Source organism: Heterodontus francisci, chromosome 19, assembly GCF_036365525.1.
Source record: "Heterodontus francisci isolate sHetFra1 chromosome 19, sHetFra1.hap1, whole genome shotgun sequence".
NCBI classification, from domain to species: domain Eukaryota; kingdom Metazoa; phylum Chordata; class Chondrichthyes; order Heterodontiformes; family Heterodontidae; genus Heterodontus; species Heterodontus francisci.
In genome coordinates, this window is record NC_090389.1 from 37,335,327 (window position 1) to 37,352,968 (window position 17,642).

The 17,642-nt window shown below is 40.3% G+C and overlaps 1 protein-coding gene across 1 annotated transcript in view; it reads right to left on the minus strand.

The window, feature by feature from the left end:
* The window catches only part of gxylt2 (glucoside xylosyltransferase 2), a 65,799-nt gene extending 48,594 nt beyond the window's left edge, over positions 1-17,205 (minus strand). Inside the window, exon 1 of the mRNA XM_068051502.1 lies at positions 16,701-17,205. Coding sequence (XP_067907603.1) covers positions 16,701-16,948 — 248 coding nt within the window. The 5' untranslated portion in view covers positions 16,949-17,205. The remainder of the gene's footprint in view (positions 1-16,700) is intronic.
* Between the last annotated feature and the right edge of the window lie 437 nt (positions 17,206-17,642).

The following is a 17,642-nucleotide window of genomic DNA, read 5'->3' on the forward strand; positions in this document are numbered from 1 at the left end:
CCCTGCATACAAACCTTTTGTGATTCATGCACTAGGACACCCAGATCCCTCTGCATTTCAGAGCTCTGCAATCTCTCACCATTTTTTAATTCTTCCTGCCAAAACGGACAATTTCACATTTTCCCACATTATACTCCATTTGCCAGATCTTTGCCCACTCATTTGACCTGTCTATATCTCTTTGTAGCCTCATGTTCTCTTCACAACTTACTTTCCTACCTATCTTTGGGTCATCAGCAAATTTAGCAACCATATCCTTGGTCCCTTCATCCAAGTCATTTATATAGATTGTAAAAAGTTGAGGACCCAGCACTGATCCCTGTGGCACACCATTCGTTACATCAGGTCAACCAGAAAATTACCCATTTATGCCTACTCTGTTTCCTGTTAGTTAGCCGATCTTCAATCCAGGCCAATATGTTACCCCCTACACAATGAGCTTTTATTTTCCACAATAACCTTTGATGTGGTACCTTATCAAATGCCTTCTGGAAATCTAAGTACAGTCCATCCACCAGTTCCCCTTTATCCACAGCACATGTTACTTCTTCAAAGAACTCCAATATATTGGTTAGACATGATTTCCCTTTCACAAAACCATGTTGACTCTGCCCAATTACGTTGAATTTTTCTAAGTGCCCTGCTAGAATGCCTTCAATTCTAGCTTTTAACACTTTTCCCAAGAGACATGTTAAGCCAACTGGCCAGTTGGCTTTCTGCTTTGCTTTCTGTCTCCCTCCCTTTTTGAATAAAGGAGTTACATTGGTTATTTTCCAATCTAATGGAACCTTCCCCGAATCAAAGGAATTTTGGAAAATGAAAACCAACGCATCAACTATCTCACTAGCCACTTCTTTTAGGACCTTAGGATGAGTCCGTCAGGATCCAGGGACTTGTCAGCCCCCAGCTCCAAAAATTTGCTCAGTATCACTTCCCTGGTGATTCTAATTTTCTTGAGTTCCTCCCTCCCTTCCATTTCCTGATGTACAGCTATTTCTGGGCTGTTACTTGTATCCTCTATAGTGAAGACTGATGCAAAATACCTGTTCAATGCATCTGCCATCTCCTTATTTTCCCTTATTAATTCCCCAGACTCATTTTCTATAGAACCAATGCTCACTTTGTTAACTCTAGTTTTTTAAAAAAAATATCTATAGAAACTCTTACTATCTGTCTTTATATTTCTAACAAGCTTTCTCTCATATCGTAATTTTTCCCTCATCAATCTTTTAGTCATTCCTTGCTGTTTTTTATATTCTGTCCAATCTTCTGACTTGCCACCCATCTTTGCACAATTATATGCTTTTTCTTTAAGTGTGATACCATCTTTAACTTGTTTTAGTTAACCATGGATGGTGGGTCCTCTCCCTGGAATTTTTCTCTCTCGTTGGAATGTATCGATTCTGTGTATTCTGAAATATTCCTTAAATGTCTGCCACTACATCTCTATTGACCTATCCCTTAATCTAATTTGCCAGTTCACTTTAGCTCACACTGCTTTTATGCCCTCATAATTGCCCTTGAAGTTTAAAATACTAGTATCATGAAGACCCCCACCTGCCAAGAATGAGGCATATTAATTTCATCATACGAACATTAATTTTAAACTGTTGCTGGAATGAAGAAATGACTCGTTAAAGAGATCACCAAACCTTTGACTGGAGTACATTTGCATACTAAGTGACGGTGCTTGTGGAGACAAAGAACTACTACCTGGTCCAATTAACCCAAATGGATTTTGATCACCAGACACTTAAGGTGTAAGGAAGCTCATATTCCAGAGTCTAAGATGATACAATCCACAAAGACAGGCCTGGTTAAACCAGCTGGTTACGTGACTGATCCAGGCTTCTGAACTAGACAGGACAGTTTGAATTTGGACTGCAGTTTGCAACTGAACCTGGAACAAGAAAGCCCCTCTCCTGGCTGGCGCGCTCTCACTTTCCGTCAAGCCTCCGGACCCACTAAAGACGCGTAAACCTCGCGAGAGAAAAGACTCCTACATTTAAACAAGTTAACACATGCACTGGGCCCCAACGAACAGCAAGACTTACCGGTAACCAAAGACTCCACACTGAACTCAAAGGACTGTGTTACGACCAGGTGAGCAATGTCCAGGTGTCTTTTGCTATCTTTACCTGGTCTTATCGTAACAGGGTTTAATTTTAAACACACTGTGTTTTGAACTCCTCTTCATATGAATCCTTGTTTACAGTTTCCAACTATAGGCAAAGAACTGAGCACAAACAGGCTTTCTTTGGTTTAAAGCAGAAAGATGAAATTTAATAAACTTTAAAATTAACTAATACCGTTCATGCCTACGGATATACGACGCACTCACGCTAGCAAGCACACGATATAAACATGCAAAATAGGGACAAAAAATGAAAAGATAAGTAGAACAATTTGAGGCAATATCTTGTTGCTGGTTTCTCGAGCTCGCTGTAGTCCTTGATTGAAGGCGTGGTCTTGCGTTGCTTTGGGGCCCAGTATTAGTCTTAAACCTTGTTCACATAGGAAATCTTTCTCCCTTTTAGTTTCACGTGTTTTCACAAGATTCAGTTCCGTGGGAAGAGATGAAAGCAGACAGGAGAGGCTGTAATCCTTGCTTCAGTTCCAGGAGAGGTGTTTACTCCATGAGCACAAGGCTTCGTCTCAGAGTTCAAATCCAAAAACAAATCCCAGATTGCCCTGCAGGCTTAGTCATGTGACTAGTTCCTTATATGGAACAGTCTCTTCACATCCTTGGTTGGAGGTCCAAATTTCTCTGTAACAGCCAGTTAGCCATGTGAATAAAACAGGTCTGACCACTTCTGTGTATTGGGGAAGCAACTGCTGAATCCCCATTGTTTCAACATTGTCTGTTACCATGGAAATATCTTTCCGGTCAGGGCTTTCAATTTTAATTTTTAATGTTCGTGTGGCGAAATAATGTGTGCCTCAGTGTTGGCAAGTGGGGTTTGCCTGACAACTAACTACCAGATATTGCCTCAAACTTTTCCCCTTTATTCCTTCTACTTTTGTTGTGTGTTAAACGCGTATGCATGCTGGCGTGGTCATGTCGCATACTCGTAGTCGTTAACCAAAATAGAGTTTAAATGAATAAACTTCCACCTTTCTTACCTAAATCTAAGAAAACCTGTCTGATTTCTTTGCCTGACAGTTGGAAGGCAGCGAGCAAGGATTCACTGAGGGGGTGAGCTAAAAATATGGGGTTTTAAAATTAAACCCTGTTAGGGTTAAATCAGGCAAAGGTTGAGAGGAAACCCGTAGACCCCTTCTCACCTGGTCGTAACACTAGTTTTGCACCCATTCTTCTCTCCCTTAACCTGAATGTAAAATTCAATCATATTATGATCACTGCTACCCAGGGGTGCCTTCACTATGAGGAAATCAATTAATCCAATCTCGTTGCACAATACCAGGTCCAGTATAGCCTGCTGTCTGCTTGGCTCCATAATGTGCTGTTCTAAGAAACTATCCTGAAAACATTCTATGAACTCATCTAGGCTACCGTTGCCCATCTGAATCTTCTAGTCTATATGTGGATTAAAATTGTTCATGATTATCACCGTAACTTTCTGACAAGCTCTCATTATTTCTTCCTTTATACCCCATCCTGCCACATGGTTACTGTTAGGGGGCCTGTACACCACTCCCACAAGCGACTTCTTACCTTCATCATTTCTCATCTCTACCCAAACTACTTCTACATTCTGGCTTCCTGAACTTAGGTCATTTTTCTCTAATGTGCTAATACCATCATTAGTTAACAGAACCACTCCTCCACGTTTTCCTCGCTTCCTGTCCTTCAGAAATGTCATGCATGCTTCAATATTCAGGTCCCAATCGATGTAATCCTGTAGCCATGTCTCTGTAATGGCTATCAAATCGTTCTTATTTATTTCTATTTGCACTCAGTTCATCTGTTTTGTTTTGAACACTCCGTGTATTCAGATACACAGCCTTTAGTTTTGTCCTTATATTATTTTTGTAATGTCTTTCCTTGACTGCTGATTCACTGTTAGATTTGTCCTCTATCCCTTCCTGTCACAGTCTGTTTATCTTTTCTCATATTAATACCTTTCCCTCTCGCCTGGTCTCTACTCTTGATTTACCACATCTTCCTAAATTTGATCCCTTGCTCCCACGATTTACTTTAAAACCCTCGCTATTTCCCTAGTTATGCAGCTCGCTAGAATGCCAGCCCCAGCAAGGTTCAGGTATGGACTGTCCCAACAGTACAGCCCCCACTTTCCCCAGTACTGGTGCCAGTGTCCCACAAACCAGAACCCACTTTTACGGAGAGGGTGGGAGAGGGTGCGGTTGCGACAATTTGGGGATGAGGCATATTGCTGAATAAATAATTAATCTTCTGTTTTAAACCTACAAGAAAACCTGTCACTGTCTGTTTATTTGACAAATAAAACACAATAAATCAGAACAAAAAACACTTGCTACAGTCAGGTGGGAGTTGAACAGTGGGAACCACCCACACCCCTCACCACGTGGCCATAACAATGGTAAAAAGAAACTGCTATGGGAGGGAAGATGCAGCTATTGTCGTATTGGACATTTGTTAACATCTACCAGCTTGCAGAATTTGATGTAATACAAATGATCTCACATGCCAAAAAGAATGGAAAACTATACCAGCTCATTGTTCCGTAAGGATCCTGAAGAAACAGTGGCAGTCCAAATAGACTTGGGGGGGTCCAGATACCTAGCTCATTAAAATGTCAAGAACAAGTACAGGAAATAATCCAAAAGGCTAATGGAATGCTGGCCTTTATATCTAGAGGACTGGAATACAGGGGTGTAAAGTCATTCTTCAGCTATATACTGGCCTTGAAGGGAGTGCATTATAGATTTACTAGAATGATATCTGGAATCCAAGGTTAAGCTACGAGGAGAGATTTCACCAACTAGGGTTTTATTCCCTAGAATTTAAAAGGTTCGGGGTGATTTGAAGCATTCGAGATATTAAAGGGAACAGATAGGGTAGATTGGGAGAAACTAGTTCCACTAGTTGGAGTGTCCAGGACTCGGGGCATAGTCTAAAAATAAGAGTCAGACTTTTCAGGAGTTAAATTAACACTTCTTCACGCAAAAGGTAGGAGAAGTTTGGAAATCTCTTCTGCAAGCGACAATTGATGCTAAGTCAATTGTGAATTTTAAAACAGAGATTGATAGTCAAAGGAGTGTATATGGAGTTAGGTCACAGATCAGCCATGATCACATTGAATGTTGGAACAGACTCAAGCAACTAAATGGCCTCCTCCTGTTCCTATCCCTTTTCTCATGTGACCAACTCAAGTCCCAATCAGCAACTAACCTTTTAAACTTTACAAAAGCTGATCAAATCCCATGTAGAAGGTCTCCCAAGCAATGTGATGGAGGCAAAGAAGTTCTAGAATCATTCAGGAGGCAGCGTTGGGAGTTTAGGCTTCCATGGAAGAATGGGCCAAATGATTTCCCTTTTCTGTAACTTATAATTGTTAACCTGGCCAAGGCAAAGGATCCACTGGAAAGTACTGAAGTTGGTGGGTGAGAAATGAAAGTTAAATAAAATGGCACATGTTTAAGCGAACACACACAAGTACAGGACTTGAGTTAAAGAAAAGCTGTGAGTCGATGTGGACTAGACCCTGTTCACAGATGAGAGGAAACAGAATGTGAAGGCAACGGTAATATTTTCTCACGCTTGCCATCGATAAACTTCCTTTAATATCATCAAGTGTGGCTATCAGAGTCTGGAGATTGAAACATAAATTGGATGCTCATTTGTCTATAAACATTTCTGTCAATTTCCGTCATTACCAACAAACATGGAATCCACAGCTACATGCTAGATACATTATGTAATGCAAAATTTTTCCTAAAAAAAAATGTAAATCCTTATCACAGTTTTCCATTTCTCACTGAATTCAGAATTATAAATCTTGAGGCAAAAATAAGCCACAACTACAGTAAATGGTACTTCTTAACATTCACTAAATTATTAAAATCTCCAGGAATGTTTTTTGTATAACAGGACACTTCATAAAGGCAACAGATTAACAGTGAAATGATGGGGAATGGATGGCAATAATTAATACCTCATTTAAGATACCCAAGCTGGCTATTGGGATAGCATAAAGCCAGAAAGTTAAGTTAGATGTCAGGAAGTATTTCTTTTTGCAGAATCAGCGCTTTCTGGAGCAAACTGTTAGGTAAGGAAAATCAAGGGCATTCCTTTAAAGAGGAGCTTGCAAGTCTCTGAGAGAAAAAGACAAGTTGCCAGTTCAATATGATGAGGTGTCCAGGATTATCCTGGAATTTGCCTCGACTGCCACAGTAACTCAGAGAAATTGCCAAGATTTTTTTCTAAACTGATCACAAGATTTTTACCACTTATCTCAGGTAATTGCAGAGTCAGGGAATAAGATGTATGAGCTTTCACCAATATCTGACTATGGTGGGCTTGATCAGCCAGCTGGCCCTTTCTCACTCTTTTCATTATGTAGTAAAAATGGGAGGGAATTAATTCAAACAAAATTCCACTACTTATTTGATGCAATTTAAATAAATCATTTTTATTAATTCAGATTGTAATCATTTACAGTAAAAGAAAAGGATAGCATGGCAGCCATCACAAGGAAATTAATATTGAATCAAGGATGAGGACTCATCAAAATTAATGTAAGCAACACAACAGTAATGAAGGAATAATGGCACTCAAGAGCGACAAACCCCCAGGACCACATGGTTTCCATTCCAGGTTTTTAAAGGAAGTAGGTGATAACATTGCAGATACCCTAACTGTAATCTCCCAAAGTTCTCCATACAGGAACTGTTCCTTTATCTTGGAAAATTACACGTCACTCCGTTGTTTAATGAAGGTGAGAAAGGGAAAACAGAGAATTATGAAACAGTTAGCCTAATATCTGTTGTCAGGAAATTACTAGATTCTACAATTAAGTACAGAATGTCGGAACACCTTGAAAATATTCAGATACGCGGAGAGAGCCAGCTTATATTTGTAAAGGGTGGATCATGTCAAAAACTCACATGCTTTAAATGCAATAAAACTTGCATGATCATCTGTTGTTCATAAAAACCAATCTGTTAAGAAAGAACTTACGATTTTTAGCTCCATTCACAATCTTAGCGTGCCCCAAAATGCTTCACAGCCAATAAAATACACTTGAAGTGCAGTCAATGTTGTAATGCAAGAAATGCTGCAGCCAATTTGTGCACAGAAAGGTCGTTCAAACAGGAATGAGTTAAATAAACAGACGATTTGCTTTTAGATGTTGGTTCAGAGATAAATGATGAACAGGACACCAAAAGTACTCCCCTGTTCCTCTTCAAAAAGTGCAGAGAGATTTTTTTTTATATACACTTGAGAGGGCAGACAAGGCCTCGTTCTAGCATAGCAGCCAAAGACAATACCTCTGGCAGTGCAACATTCCCTCAGTACTGTTAGCCTAGATCACACGTTCAAGTCTCCAGAGTGGGGCTTTAACCCATGACCTCTTAACTCAAAGTCAAGATTAATGAGTTATTAATGAACTAGAATTGACACCATGCAATCCAGCTGTCAAAAAGGAAGATGGTTACGGTTGTTGGAGGTCAATCATCTCAGCTCCTGGATATCACTGCAACAGTTCCTCAAGATTGTGTCCTAGGCCCAACCATCTTCAGCTGCTTCATCAAAGACCTTCCTTCAATCATAAAAGGTCTGAAGTGGGGATGTTCGCTGATGATTGCACAATGTTCAGCACCGTTTGCGACTCCTCAGATACTGAAGCAGTCCATGTAGAAATGCAACAAGAACTGGACAATATCCAGATTTGGGCTGATAATTGGCAAGTAACATTCATGCCACACAAGTGCAAGGCAATGACTATCTCCAACAAGAGAGAATCTAATCATCTCCCCTTGGCATTCAACGGCATTACCATCACTGAATCCCCCACTATCAACATCCTGGGGTTACCATTGACCAGAAACTGAACTAGAGTAGCCATATAAATACCATGGCTACAAGAGCAAGTCAGAGGCTCGGAATCCTGTGGCGAGTAACTTACCTCCTGACTCCCCAAAGCCTGTCCACCATCTACAAGGCACAAGTCAGGAGTGTGATGGAATAATCTCTACTTGCCTGGATGGGTGCAGCTCCAACAACACTCAAGAAGCTCAACACCATCCAGGACAAAGCAGCCCACTTGATTGGCACTCCCTCCACCACCAATGTAGAAGCAGCAGTGTGTACCATCTACAAGATGCACTGCAGCAAATCTTAGCCAGCACCTTCCAAACCAGCGACCTCTACCAACTAGAAGGACAAGAGCAGCGGATGCATGGGAACACCATCACCTGCAAGTTCCCCTCTGGGTCACACACCATCTGACTTGGAATTATACCGCTGTTCCTTCACTGTAGCGGAGTCAAAATCCTGGAACTCCCTTAACATTGTGGGTGTACCAACCCCACATGACCTGCAGTGGTTCAAGGCAACGGCTCACCACCACCTTCTCCAGGGTAATTAGGGATGGGCAATAAATGCTGTCCTAACCAGCAGCGTCTACATCTCATGAACGAATAAAAAAAAATGCAAGTCTCCTGCTCGAATTCTGTGTCACTGAACCATATTTATTTTCTTCCCAATTAAATCAGTGTGCCTTTAAGACAGAGAGGGAGAAGCGTCTGGATTTCTGAGGCACAGTGTGCCAGCTGCACTTGTTACCTCGAAGACAGCAGGAGGGTGATCACATGGTATCGTGTTTCGATTTGACTGTGTAAAACTTGCAAAAACTGGTCAGAAGCAGACTCCAGCAAGGTTGTCTATTTTCTCTCAGCGGAAATTCTACAAGCAGCTACAGGCTAAGTTAATTGCCTAAGGAGACCATTTGTATTGCTGAAGGTAGCAAAACTCTTTTTTTTCTTTATCCCCAAGCCAGGAAGTATTTGCTTCAAGATTGAATCGCTCTTGACGGATTTTATTTTCTGGAATTTGCCAGTGGTCTTGATGCCTGCTGCAGTGTTTGAATGCCGATTGACTAAGACTATTTCATCAAATCCACGTGGAGACTTCGAGTGGCATTTGATGATCTTCACATGAGAATACCTCACCCATCAGGAACGTAACCCACAAAGACCTATTTATTTATTAAGAAACAGATAATTTTTTAAAACACTTTTAAAACCAGATAACTGTTAGTTTTGAAAGTATGTGTGTGAATGGGGGAGTTAGATTAAAATAAGAAGTTCTAAGGTCTTTCGACACAGGTTTATTTTAATAGTGTTTAAGATTTAGTTTTAATAAATAGCTAATTTGTTGTTGTCTAAAGGTAGCTGGTTTGGTAGGTTTTATACTGGGGTTTAGTAGAATGTTTAATTTGGCTGTTTTTTTCCAGTGGGGTGGGAAAACTTCAATAATATGCAGCGACCTGTGGAGTGATGGGACAGAAATGACAGTGCATTGCTCCCGCCTCGGTCGTAACATCTATCAGAATGCCAAAATTGATTATAAGCATCATTACTTGCTTACTGAGAAATAATATCGTTGTTTTTCATAGGATTTGGCTTCCATTTCAAAACAAAATAGAATTCTATCTAGGCAGCAGCCCTAGAATATTCAGTAGTGCCCTCTCTGCCTGCCAGCTTCCCTGTTGCAGCAGTGAAACATCCATGAAATGTTTAGCAAAGACTCAGTTAAAACATTTTGAAAAGAACAGTAATATTTTTGACTTAATATTATCAAGAGCATTTAAAGTGCTTTTTAAGTCAATCACTGTACTGCTGATGAATTGCTTTTGTGTAATTATGAATCCTGTGGCACATTATTCAATTCACATCAAAACAAAGTTGTTTTCGCCAAGAAAATAGAGTTGGAAGAGAATACAAATTCTAACAAAGGCAATTATGCCAAAATTTTAAAATGACATATTTTGGCCTTTTGCAGTCTCTCAGGTTCAATAACCCAGACACAAAAAACAAGCATCATCAGAATGGAAAATATGGCAAAGCAATGGAATGCTTATTTTACCTGTGGAACCTAATAACTATAGCAACATAGTGAAGAATCAGATGAGAAATTGCCTGTCCTCATTGAGAGATGTGGATCTGCATAAATATATGCAATGGGATTTCCCTGGTGCTTCATAATATGTCCACCTGAATTGCACTCGCGGCTCCGGCCACTGTTAGCGACTCGTGATTCCGCTCATCAGTAACTGGGGACAGGATGGAACACTTGAGCTGTCCAGCATTTCATTTGAGTAGGATTATTAAGGCAAGCATCATGTTAACCATCTTTGGCATGTTCCTGCACTTGAGCGGCCAGGCAGATACACAATATCATCAAGGTGCAGGTCAGCTGACAAATATACACAAAGGATTTGATGTATACTTACAATTTCCAAGCACATATTTCCATCAATGCTCAGTAAAGGTAGCATGAATCTGAACTACAAAGCTTACGAAGGCACCAGCTTTGATCCCAGATCAGTGCTGAACTGGCATAACACATGTAAAAAAAATACAGGCCTCACTGTCTAGGGTCACGTTTGGGAATGGGCACTGTAGTGAGACACTGGCGGATGCAAGAAAATCGACGGAATCATACCCTGGTAAATGTGATTCAGGGCTGTATATATCAGGGCACTGAATGTAAAATAAAAGCTGAAAATATTGGAAACACTCAGAAATTAGGCAGCACCTGTGGAGAGAACAGACAAGTTAACACTTCATTTTACACTTGTCATCAGAAATGGAAGATATTAGGAATGAACAGCATCTAAAAAGGTCCCGAACAAAGGGAAATTTAAGCTTATTTCTAGAAACATAGAGGGAAAATTAGAAGATTTTCACAGTGTTATTGCATTACTGCAAATGAGAGCTGAGTCAATCAAGCCATTTAAAAAGGAATTAGGAAAACACCTGAAAAATATTCAAAGGTACAGGGAAAGAGCAGAAAATAGTGTCAAGTAGATAGCTCCTCGGTGGAACTACTACCGTCAGAGGCACAATGGGATGAATGGCCTCATCCTGTGCTGAAATTTCTATGATCCACTATCTGCAATTAGGGAGAAGGGGGAGGGAACTTTTAAAAACAAATCTAGATACTTACACTAACAACCTTCTGGAAAATGATAGAGCAAAGACTGCAACAGTACCTGTTTTATTCTATCATGTCCAGAATTTAGATTGGTGGCTTGAAGACTAATATGACTGATGCAAGGTGAAGTACAATTTAAGTTTGGTTTTCAATTCTTAATCAGATGTGTGCATCCGCTTTGAATTCAATTCAACCAGAGGGGCCTCAGTTTCGTTTTTCAGTTTTTACTTTCAAACAAAGCAGACATCATCTCAAGGTTTTGGGATCATAGAATATTATGTGTTTGTACAGCATGGATTTCAAATACTTGCTGTGAGCATTCTTGGTCTATAATTGGTGTGTTTACTAGGGTATGGCAAAAAATCCCCAGTAGACAGAATCCCCAGTTTGTAGACCAAGAATACTTTGCACAGACGAGAATGAACGACTGATCTAAAGATTCTTCAATAACACTTACATTTACACAGCATCTTAATGTCACAAAATAACCCAAAGCATTTTACGGAGAAGAAACCAGTGTTAGGCAGTAAGAAAGAAGTGACCAAAAATATGATTAGAAAGATAGATTTTGAGGAGGCTTTTCAAAGGAGAAACAACAGGCCAGAAGCTTTACATACCGGCTGACCAAAGAAGAGGACAATTGGACTAAAATGCAGCCAAAGGCTGAGGTGCAGCCCCTTTAAATAGTAAGAGGGGCTGCAGCCTTTGGCACTGCAATTAAATATAAAATAGGTCTTCATCCAGGCTGCAGAATGGATATGCAGTCTAAGCATCTGTAAAGCAGCTGAGCACAACATTTGCAGCTACACCACTGTGCAGCATTCTGCATGCCAAGTCCCCAGTTGTACCAAGGAGGCTCCCTGAATACAGGGCTTTCCAATGGGGATGCTCGCCTCTTCCAGTCCACAAGGTTCTTCATAGATTTGGGCTCCAAAACCCAATGCAAGTTAATCAAATTTGAGGATGATAATTAACCTGGCCTTAGACTACAGTGAGCCGTGAAAAAAAGTTCACACAGAAAAGTGTGAAGTATGGCACATAGGAAGGAAAACTGGAAACACACCTAGACCACAAATGGTGCTGAAATGGCTAAGGAAGTAGAACTAAACCTAAGTGGTTGGGTAGACTCGGTTTTCAACATACCCAATCAATGTACAGCAGCAATCAACAAACCCAAAAGTTTGCTGTGGCTCAGTTAGTAGCACTTTTACTGGTAATTTATGAGGTTGTGGGGTCAAGTCCTACTTCAACACAAAAATCAAGGTTGATACCCCAATGCAGCACTGAGGGAGTGGTGCTGTCTTTCAGATGAAAGGTTAAACTGAGGCCCCACCTGCCCTCTCAAGTGGATAGTAAATAATCCCATAGCACTATTTTGCGGAAGTGCAGGGGGATAGTTATCTCTGGTGCCCTGGCTGAAATTTATCCCTCAATCAAAATCACCAAAACAGATTATCTAGTCATTATCATATTGCTGATGTTGGGAGTTTGCTGTGTGCAAATTGGCTGCTGTGTTTCTGACATTACAACAGAGAGAACACTTCAAAAGTACTTTGTTGGCTGCAAAGTGCTTTGGGATGTCTGGTGGCTGTGAATAGTGCTATATAAATGCAAGTCCCTCCTTCAAAATTCATAGCGCCTTATTAAGATTACAGCTTGAGCACTGATCATTTTAGTTGCTGAGACACAGGGAGAAGTTCAATCATCGGTGGCAGTGTGGAGAAGAGCCATCAGGCGAATCCTAAGGGTCAAAAGTCTGAGTTAAGAGGAAAAACAGGATAAATATATTTTTCGGCCTTGAATGGGGTCATCTGAGAGGTGATCTTATAGAGATATAATAGATAGTTAACAGTACGAGAATAATAAATAAATTGCTAGAGTAGGGTAAAACTAGTAAAACAAAAATTCAAGATTTATACCAGGAAGTACTTCTTCACTTAAAGAAGGATCCATACATGGAATGGACTCCCAGGATAGAGTGAGAAAAAAACTGGCATCATTTAGGAATTAACTGGATTCTGCAAGGTGTTGTTCGGGAGTGGGGTGGGGAGATTAGGGGAAAGAGGAACTGTAAGGTCATTCTGGATAGCTGAATGAAGATAGGTCAAAATGGATTTCCTCATCCATAATTATCATCTTTTTGTTCTTCCCAATTTTCAGTTGGTGAATGCAAGAACTCATTTCCTACATGTCAGACAAGATATGTGAGAACATAAAAATGAATGTCAAAGAAATCCATCCCTGGTTTGCAATAATTCAGTTAAATGTCAATTAATGACAGCAAGTCTATAGTGTCATACGGATCCTTAGGATGGGTAATCTATTTCCGTACAGTTCATAAAATAAGGCAGGTGCTTCCTATAAGGATTGTATGTTAATGTCACAATGAGCTACCCAAGAAAGAGTGTTGTTATGGTCAAGTGAAGAGAGGTTTAAGGGTTTCCCTCTTTTCCCTCTTCTTGTTGGACCACAACAGGTTTAATTCTTTCTTAAAGTGAATGTACTGGCCAATTCAGTAGGTGTTTGATTACTTAATTGGTATGATCATAGCAATTAAGTAATCAGACAGGTTTGCTTGAGTTAACAAAGAGGTTAACTTTATTGTACCTAAACCAAACTAACAACATAAACAATGCACCAACTTTCACACACACACACATACACAGGAGGTTTACACACACAAAAATAGGTTACAGAGCAGGGAAAGGTAGATTGGTTGGGTTAGAGCCCATAAAAAAGGTAAACAGTTGATGGAGTTTGGTGATTCATCTGGCTTCTAGCTGAACTCAGTGGTCCTGGGCTTTTACTTTGAAGAGGTAGATAACTGGGTCGGTTTGTCTCTTTGGAGATAGCGACGCGGGCGAGTTCCTCCAACGGGGTTTCTGATCGTAGCCAGAGTATGTAAAGATGGTCAGTCAACAAGCAGGATTTGAAAGCTTTCAAGCCAGTATGGAGAGAGAGGGAGGGTCCCACACTTTGGGTCTGTTCATGTCAGAGTCCAGTTGCTTTTCCTCTCTTGCTGAGAAGACATCAGCTTAAAACCACAGATGGAGAAGGGCTTGTCACATGACAGCCACTCAGTGATTTAAAACATAGCGGCAATATTTCTCTCTTGCAAAGAAGAACAAGCAGTTCCTTTAAACTTCCTGGGTCTTGGTTCTTGCTGGGGAATTAGCAGATATTTCATCTCCCTCCTCACAAACACTGCAGTGTAGGATACAGTGTTGCAAATTAGGTAGCCAACTTAAGCTATCAGCAAAATCATCCTTTTAGCAGGTCTTTTACAAATGTATTTTCAAAAAATAAATTCATATCTCCAATCATGGATTAAAGAAAATGTTCAGCAAACTGGCACAACAGTGTAAACATTGCTACAATCTTGTACAGGGCTCCCAAGAGAGAAATTGGTTTTCAAAACTTGGAGCACTCAATGGTGTGGTTTGAGTAGGAAGCGAAGGAAACTGACAATTTCTGTTGAATGCCCATCAATCTTGCATGGGTTTGGTGACGGTGCAGCCAAAGCTGTAGGAATAATCTTCCCCCATCCTTGGAAACATGAAGACAGAAACAAATTTTTAAATTTTGCCTCCCCCTAGCTAAAGTAACATTGTGAACATGGCTTTAAAAGGATTCCATAATGATATCACGGGCAATGGAACAGTATACAACAAAAATTTTGCAAAACTAGAAACATGAATACATTTGAAATACAGTTGCACTCCATTATCCTGTGAAAGCAACCAATGGATGACGGACAAAAACAGCAGCTATGCATTCACCAGTTGCAGCTTCACAAGCAATCTGTGCTTGGTACAGTGACACCAATCTTAGGTTCACTATTATACTCATCATTCCAACCACTCTGGAGACCCAACAATAAACCCATCCAAACAGAACACCAAGAATACAGGTTAACATTTTAGAAACAAGAAAATACTGTTGGTAATAAAGAAGGGTCACTGACCCGAAACGTTAACTCTGCTTCTCTTTCCACAGATGCTGCCAGACCTGCTGAGTGGTTCCAGCATTTCTTGTTTTTATTTCAGATTTCCAGCATCCGCAGTATTTTGCTTTTAAATACTGTTGGTATGCAGGTTTATATGTCTGACTATATGCTTGACTGACAAAAAAAGAGAAGTCCATATATTTTTTCAAAATATTTTTAAGACAAATAGCATTGCATTTATTTGAAGTGAGAGTGTTGTTTACATTTAGATGCCAATTCAGATGGCATATTGGCAGCTGCCACCTTTAGAAATTAGTTAGTTAGTTAGTTAGAGAAACAGCACTGAAATGTTGTCCATTTTATGATTGGAACAAATTACATGCACTTGCAGCAAATGGCACATCACATTCCACATTCCAAATGAAATCCTTTCCATTCTACATTTTATGGAGATAGAGGTTTGGCTGTTTTATACCTGAAGCATGATGTTGCACATGAGGAGTCCAGAGCCAGTGTCGCATTCAGATTGGTGGGTGGGGGTGGGGGGGGGGGGGTGAGGAAGTATAATTGGATCAGGCTAGGTAATGTAATTTAGTTCCAAAAATATCATACATTCTCTCCTTAATTGTAATGTTTGGATTTCATGCAACAAACTAAATATCAAATCTAACAGACATTTGGAAAACAGAAGTGAAGCCCGTTTGAGCAGAGGAGGAGTTGGGAAATGCAAAACTGTGTTATAGCACCGCCACTGACCAGAGGTTGTAATTATAATGGGACAATGCTTACATTGGCAGTTTTCATTATAAATGGAATTTATAACTGGAAATTTAACAAGGCAAGTTTTGGAGATAAGAACACAGATATAACATTTTAATAAATCATTCGATATATTTATATAAAAAGCAATTTGAAACATTTTACTACATTAAAGGCACTACATAAATGCAAGTTGCTGTTTATACGGGGCCGGGGCCGGGGGCTTTTGCAAGAGGAGAAGGAGATTAAAATACAGAAGTTCACAAATAGAGGCCAGGTAATTGTCTTAGTTGAAATTTTCTGCACTCAAACATTGCTATTTTAAGCTGACAACCTCTTCTCCCAAATCCTCTGCAAAACACGAACATTCCATAAACAGAAGTAGCAATCCTTAACTGTGCTCACTAAATCCTGCCAAAAAAAAACCTGAACTTTTAAACTTTGGCACTAACAATCTATCAAACCACATTAAGTCGTGGTGGAATGCAGCAATGCACCCGAACACTGCTGCCACTCCCCGGAATCACTGACACAAATATACAATCGCAATATAGTCTGAATAAAATTAATGACAAATGTGCTGCAACCAGCGCAAACAGTATTAGCAAAAATTGTTTCCTTAAAAAAGTATTTAGTTCAGGAAATACTTTCCTTCATTGTCGAGAACAGCGCGGTGTGGACAAATAGATGGAGACAGAAAGATTTGAACCACTTACTGACAAATCTAAAGCACTCTCAGGAAGAAAACCCTTCACTTTGCTTTAAACTCGGATGGATGCCACTCTGAAGCCCAGCGCCTGCCTGCAGTGGGAATTGCCCGGTGCCCTGCATACAGAGCTGGAGCAAGCAGCTTGTTGAACTGCAGAGTCGGAGCGTTTCCTCAGCTCTTACCTGTCGCCCGCTGGCCTTTTGCGCCTTTTTGTAAAGAGACGTGGCTGTTGGTTTAAAATGGGCCGTTGCAGCAAGCGGAAAGTGGTCGGCTGGGGAATAACGAGCCGCCCCTGAACTCCCTGCAAAGCTTCCTCATGGCCTTTTTGCGGCGGTGCTTCAGCAGCCGAGTTGCCCAGCAAAAGATTGAAGAGCAGGCGGCCAACAACCAGACAAGCAGCGAATACAACCAGTTTATAGTGCAGTTTCATTGTGTAGGCTCACAAGATCCGTTCCCTACATCCACGTCATTTGCTATGCACTTTGTTGCCGTAAAGTTCTTCATGCTTCGTCGGAAATTAATTCCAGATTTCACTTTTTTTTTTGTTTTGTCTCCTGTTTCTATTTTATTGGTGCAGCGCGTACAGCGCCCCATTAAACGTAACCAAGTCCTCCCCTTAACACCGTCTGCTTAGCGGAAAGGCAACGCTGTTGGACCCCATCACGTAAAAAGGGGCCAAGTTACATTTTAACCCTCCAAATCTTGTGTCATTTTAGCCAGTTGACAGTAAAAAAAAAGGAGGCGGTAATCTTACATGGTTTCAAGAACATTGCAATTCGAGAATTGCAAATCCTGTTCTGATTTTGCACCTCCTTCCCTCCCATCCCCGCAAATTAAGAAATGGTTGTGTTACTTTGTACTATTCAGCAAGAGAACATTATAGTTTCACGTGTTTTAAAAGGGGGAAAAAACTTCAAGAGCTGGCACAGACTGGCTGTTTATGCTTGAATGATGCAAGATTAGAGTTGCTGGTAGCACTGCATTCACATCTTGTAATTGTGCTTCATAGATAGAAGTATACTTATTAAAGCCACTACTATAAGGAAAATAAATGCTTGATAATATATAAAAGCAAGAGTAAGATTTTTTAACACGCAAAAAGAAAATGCTGTAAATATAGAGGT